The sequence below is a fragment of the Plectropomus leopardus genome, chromosome 7, assembly GCF_026936395.1.
Source record: "Plectropomus leopardus strain MGB_pleo_1.0 chromosome 7, ASM2693639v1, whole genome shotgun sequence".
Lineage (NCBI taxonomy): Eukaryota > Metazoa > Chordata > Actinopteri > Perciformes > Serranidae > Plectropomus > Plectropomus leopardus.
In genome coordinates this window covers 403,432-410,000 of record NC_142182.1, presented here as the reverse complement: position 1 = coordinate 410,000, position 6,569 = coordinate 403,432, and the positions used below count along the sequence as shown (strand labels likewise).

The 6,569-nt window shown below is 46.2% G+C and overlaps 1 protein-coding gene across 1 annotated transcript in view; it reads left to right on the top strand.

Moving 5' to 3' along the window:
- LOC148189061 (transcription initiation factor TFIID subunit 4-like) overlaps positions 1 to 6,005 on the top strand; it is a 25,942-nt gene extending 19,937 nt beyond the window's left edge. The window contains exons 13-16 of the mRNA XM_088079488.1: positions 771 to 827; positions 1,443 to 1,565; positions 3,689 to 5,751; positions 5,804 to 6,005. Coding sequence (XP_087935614.1) covers positions 771 to 827; positions 1,443 to 1,565; positions 3,689 to 3,850 — 342 coding nt within the window. The 3' untranslated portion in view covers positions 3,851 to 5,751; positions 5,804 to 6,005. The remainder of the gene's footprint in view (positions 1 to 770; positions 828 to 1,442; positions 1,566 to 3,688; positions 5,752 to 5,803) is intronic.
- The last annotated feature ends 564 nt before the right edge of the window (positions 6,006 to 6,569 follow it).

The window sequence follows — 6,569 nt, the reverse complement described above, 5'->3', positions numbered from 1 at the left end:
GACATGAGTCAGTGAGTTAGTGACACGAGTCAGTGAGTCAGTGACATGAGTCAGTGACACGAGTCAGTGAGTCAGTGACACGAGTCAGTGACATGAGTCAGTGAGTCAGCGACATGAGTCAGTGACACGAGTCAGTGAGTCAGCGACACGAGTCAGTGAGTCAGTGACACGAGTCAGTGACACGAGTCAGTGAATCAGCAACATGAGTCAGTGACACGAGTCAGTGAGTCAGCGACACGAGTCAGTGACACGAGTCAGAGTCAGCGACATGAGTCAGTGACACGAGTCAGTGACACGAGTCAGTGAGTCAGCGACATGAGTCAGTGACATGAGTCAGTGAGTCAGTGACACGAGTCAGTGAATCAGCGACACGAGTCAGTGAATCAGCGACATGAGTCAGTGACACGAGTCAGTGAGTCAGTGACACGAGTCAGTGACACGAGCCAGTGAGTCAGCGACATAAGTCAGTGACACGAGTCAGTGAGTCAGCTACATGAGTCAGTGACACGAGTCAGTGAGTCAGCGACGAGTCAGTGACACGAGTCAGTGACATGAGCCAGTGAGTCAGCGACATAAGTCAGTGACACGAGTCAGTGAGTCAGCTACACGAGTCAGTGACACGAGTCAGTGCGTCAGCGACATGAGTCAGTGACACGAGTCAGTGACACGAGTCAGTGAGTCTGCAACATGAATCAGTGACATGAGTCAGTGACATGAGTCAGTGAGTTAGTGACACGAGTCAGTGACACGAGTGTCTGTTTTATTTTCAGAGTCGCGCTCGACAAGAAGATCCTGAACAGGCTCGACTCAAACAGAAAGCTAAAGAGGTTTGTTTACGTGTGTGTGTGTGTGTGTGTGTGTGTGTGTGTGTTTGCATCAGTCAGAAAATCTAAAACTGAATCATTAACCCTTTAAAAACTGATGGCCACAGGTGTTTAGTTCTTTGCTTGATCCAGATTAACCCTTTAGAGACTGTTGTCTCATTTTAGTCTCTTTTCTTCTTCCTGTTGTGATAACTGTGTGTGTGTTGATGCATGTGTCCTAAATGTAGTCCAGATTGTGTATCTGAGTGTAATCAGTGAATTTGCAGCTCAGCTCCTACAATAAGTCTAAAATACACTGTGGAAACTAAATAGTTACATTCAGACTGTTCAGGTCCAAAAATGCTCCATTGAAACCCATTCAAACTGACATTTTTGATCCCACAGCCATCAGAGCAGAAAAACAGGACTTGTATTATTTCTGGGTGTCATTCTGGGCTTTTGACTCTGAATTTGTCATTTTGACTATTTTCCACCTGATGAGGTCATTTTGACCATATTTGGCATCATGACAAAAACCTGTCATTTAAAGGGTTAAAATTCTGAAAATTTAAATTGTGTGTGATATCAGCGCGAGCTCTAAAGGGTTAATATGTGTGCGTGCTCTGTGACCGTCCTCAGATGCAGCAGCAGGAGTTGGCTCAGATGAGACAACGAGACGCTAACCTCACGGCGCTCGCCGCCATCGGGCCTCGAAAGAAACGCAAGCTGGACTCACCGGGAGGCGCGGCTTCTGGCACGGAGGTAAGACACCAGACAGACGGCGGAGACGCGTCCTCACGTGTCCTCACACTGTGATCACAGAAATCATCCCGCTCCTATGGGACGACTTTCAACCAGCTCTCTACGCGTTAGTCTTTCTCTTCTTCTTCTTCCTCTTGTTCTTCTTCGTTAACCGTCATTATTATTATTATTATTATTCTGTGTCTTCCGCGGGATCGTAAATCCCGTGAGCTGGAATGAGCTAGAAACATGAAACTTGGCCCAATAACTGGAAAGTCTGTGCAACTGCTTCACAAGAAATATCCCAATCGGCCACATGGTGGCGCCGTTATTACGCTGTAATATTGTGAGTGTGCGTGTGTGAGTGTGAGTGTGTGTGTGTGTGTGGGGGCAGCTCGGCAGAAAAATAACGTGTCAGACAAAAGAACGCTGATGAAGTTATTGACGGGAGATAAATGTAAAATCCAGACATCTAAAGCTGTCTGTCCCCCCAAAATAAAAACCAGCAGTCCCTCCACAGGCCAGACAAATGCACCGTCCACTCCCCCCCGATAAATAACAGTCCCTAAGCTATATTTAATATTCAGCTCACATCCTAAAAAAAGCAGAATGAATCCAAAAAAGAATGAATGTTCTTAAACATTTGACTCAGAGTCCTGGAAAAGTCCTGGAAAACATGTATATGAAGCCTGATAATTCAAAGTCCAGAGTCCGTCTCTGCCAGTCTGCATCCACAGGCCTAAAGTCTCAGGGGATTTACTGTGACCACGGTGAGGACAAAAGACATTTGACTGAGTCTTCATAACAGGCTGCGGGCCCCGGGGCCACGGAGGGGGGGAGGAGGAGGAGGAGGGGAGGAGGGGCGGGGGGGCAGGAGGGGAGGAGGGGAGGAGGGTGCGGGGCTGAGTGGAGCCTGCAGTGAGGGGCCTCAAGGCTCAGCAGACCACACAACACTGTGTCTCTGTCTCTCAGTCAGAGAGACAGAATGAGCATGTCCCCCATGTCCTCCAGGCTTCAGCTTCGTCCTTGTCACACAGCAGAGCAGTTTGATTTTATTTTGAAAAGATGGAAAAAAGCAAAGAGCGAAACTCAGGAAGTAGTTGAACGTTGTGAGAAAGTTTCCTGAAAATGAGCAAAGAAGCGATAAACAGCGGGGAACGAGGAAACGACTGAAAAATCGTCTCGTCCTCACTTTCTTTCTGCGGCTTCCGTTTTAAAAACTCTCCTCAGGTTTCTGCTCCGTGTTTGTGACAGAAATCACGCGTTCAGTCTGAATCCAGAACGAGAAAAACTGACACAAAATGGGTTTGATTTCTTTTGAAAAAGTGGAAGAAATGAAAGGAAAAAAACGTACTAGAAACCGGACAGAAAAGTAGAGAAAATGCAAAAAAAACCCCGACATTTATATTTGTTGTAATTCCGTATTTAAAGTGATCTACTGAAAAATGTCATATTTTTGGCAATTTAAAAAAAAAGGAAAAAATAAAAGTGACGTGTTTTTTCTTAAAATGTTTTTTTAATAGAAACTTTGGACATTTTGTTTTCTTCTTTTGTTTTTCTTTATATTTGTTTAATTGTTTAGGGGATTTTATAGAAAACTTTAACACTTTTGGGGATTTTAATAAAAAATGCAGTAAATTAAAGAAAACATTTTTAAATAACTGCGGGGTTGGAGGGATTGTTTTTTTTAATTTTAAAAAAGACATTTGGCAGTTTTCTTTTTAGAGAAACCTAGAAAAAGAATTGGCAGCTTTTTACTTTTATTTTTGTTCCGAAAACAGGATTTAAAGGCGGGTTTTCTCTAAAAATCACCGAAACGATCGTTTATCATCATTAACCACAAACAGAAAATATTGTTCCAACTCTCTGAAGGTCCTCGCACGCGTCATTGGAGACACTGAAGTTGGGAAAAACGCTGGGCAGCGAGGGGCGAAACAAAATATATTTTGGGTCCTTGAAAAGTCATGGAAGAGTTTGAAACTGTCCTTGAAAATGTGTTTGAACGCTGGACACTGAAAAGTAAAACTCGTGGAAATCAAAGAAGTGAACAAGTGAAATATATCCGCAGTTGTGCTGCGGAGTGATTGGTGGCTGACCCCGCCACCCAGACTCCGGTCTCTAACGGCCCCTTGTCCCCCCCTCAGGTGGCGTCAGGCTCGGGCGCGGCCTCGTCCTCGGCCGGCGCGTCCCGGCAGCAGCTGCGTCAGCGGATCACACGAGTCAACCTCAGGGACTTCATCTTCTGTCTGGAGACGGACCGCCGCACCGCCCGCTCGCTCACGCTCTACAAGGCGCTGCTCAAATGAGGAGCCCCGCCCCCTGCAGACCACCACCCGCATCACAGCTCCGCCTCCGGTCCTCACAGGTGTCCCTCCATCTGTTCCCGCAGTGTCTGTCCCCACAGCGTCTGTCCCCGCCGCGGCAGACTGCACGCCGCTCTCCGCTCCTCGTTGGTCACAGACGCCTCGGCTGGTATCGCCGGCAGCAGGAAGTGATGTCAGGTTTTTTATCGGCGGCTCTGAATCAGAAGTCGAGGCTGACGTGGACATTTTGTCCCGCTCAGCTGCTCGTCGTCTCGGTTTAAAGGGACATTTGTGGTTGTTTGAGGCGCTGATCTGCAGTCAGGGCGTCGCCGACAGGAAATGTCCGTTTAGACTGTGCTGTCGTTTCTGTCACTTTTAACCAAAACAAGAAAACATTTTTCTTTAAAAATTGTTTTTCTTAAACGAAAACAGGATTTTTTTCTCTAAAAATTTGTCTTTTTTAAGCTCCTACTTTTTTGTTTTGTTTTCAAAAAAGTTTTTCTTCAAAATTTGTTTTCTAGATTTTTAAGAAAAACTATTTTTAAAGAAAACATTTCTCTTTAATTTTTTTTTAATTGTAAGTAAAATAAACACAAAACCGCCATCTAAAGTTGTACTCCTCTCCCCTAAAGCCCCCCCCAATAAATAATGAACGGCCCCTTAAATCTCAGATCAGAACTAGAGATGTCCTCCTGTTTGTCCTCCCTGGCCTACATTACCCATGATGCACCGTGGACAGACTGAACACACTGTGGAGGATCAGCAACCAGCTGCAGCGACTCAGCTGGACTCACCGGGACTCAGCTGGACTCAGCTGGACTCACCGGGACTCAGCTGGACTCAGCTGGACTCACCGGGACTCAGCTGGACAGGTGCCTTCGAGTCTCCTTGCTCTCTCTGCAGCCCCCTCAGGACGCCGCCGGCTCGTGGCGCCTCCTCTGTAGGTTACTTAAAGACTCCAGATGTTTCCACGTTCAGCCGCCGAAGATCAGGAGTTTGATTATTGAGCATCATGTCATCAAAGAAAAAACGCCCGAAAGCTTCAAGGGACGGACGGACACGCAGACAGCTGACAGGTCATTTTAATGTGTGTGTGTGTGTGTGTGTGTGTGTGTGTGTGTGTGTTAATCATGCCCGTGGCGGTGACAGCCTGCAGACTTGAAAAGGTTAAAGGAACAGTTTGTACTTTTAGTAATTCTTTCTCTCTGAGAGTCACATGATCATATTGACTCCACCCACTTAGCGGCCGCTTAGCTTAGCTTAGCTTAGCTTAACTAAGCCTAGTTTAGCATAGTTTAACTTAATTTAGCTCAGTTTAGCTTATCTTAGCTTCACGGCTTCTATGCTAAGCTAAGCTAACCGGCTGCTTAGCTTAGCTTAATTTAGCCTCACCACTGCTATGCTAAGCTAAGCTGAGCTAACTGGCTACTTAACCTGTCTTAGCTTTATGGCCTTTATGCTAAGCTAAGCTAACCAGCTGCTTAGCTACACGGCCTCTATGCTAAGCTAAGCTAAGCGAAGCGTCTGCTGGTGGCAGCTCGGTCTCAGAGGAGGAGGCTGTGAGGAAATGTTCAACGGTCCCTTAAACACAAACGTTCATTATTTTTAAGTTTCTGATCCTCGCAGGGAGCTGGATCTCCTCCTCACACACAACTCACTCAGGCTAACAGACACATTCCTCCTCCCCCTCATCTCTCCTCTTCCTCCTCCTGCTCCTGCTGCTCCTCGTCAGGACCGTTCAGGAGGAGAACCTGCGGTGTGTTTTCTCGGTGTGAGCGTTTGTTTCTGGCGCGTGGGTTTGAGCCTGGACGGTTTTTAATGCTTTAAACGTTGTTGCTCCTGTCGGGCGTTTGGTTTGTGGTCCGGAGCTCAGACTGACTCCTGCGGCCGCGTCCACGGAGCGCGTCCACGGAGCGCGTCCACGGAGCGCGTCCACGGAGCGCGTCGTGTCCACAGAGCGCGTCCACGGAGCGCGTCCACGGAGCGCGTCATGTCCTCGGAGCGCCCGGCTCAAACATCATTTGTTGTAAGGACACAATTTTTTTGATTATTTATATTTCCTACATTCTGTATCCAATCCTGACGCATTTCAGGCAATGCAATTTTACAGTCGTTTGTACCTTTGCAAAAAAAATGAAATAAAGAAAATGATAAAGAATTCGGTTCCCTTTGTTCATGGGTTGATGGTTTTGGTAGAATTTGAACCTCGTAATGCGGGGATATTCAGCTTTGGGGATGTTTTGCGAATTTTAGGATATTTCTCTGATTTGAGGACATTTCTAGTATTTGAGGACATCAGTGTCTCAGCTGTGTCCTCTGTCGGGGGTGTGGGGGATCCTCCTCTGACTCTTTTTTTGATCAACAAGCTCTATTCTGATGCTGTTTTATGTCTCTGACACCTTATGGAGACTAAAAGGACAAAAACTGTTCACAGAGTCCATCACTTTATTTTTACTGTACATTTGAAAATCATCATTAACCATCATTACTACCATCATCATCATCACCATCACCACCATCATCATCATCACCATCATCATCACTACCATCATCATCACCATCATCATCACCACCATCATCATCATCACCATCATCATCACTACCATCATCATCACCATCATCATCACCACCATCATCATCATCATCATCATCACCATCATCACCATCATCACTACCATCATCATCACCATCATCATCACCATCATCACTACCATCATCATCA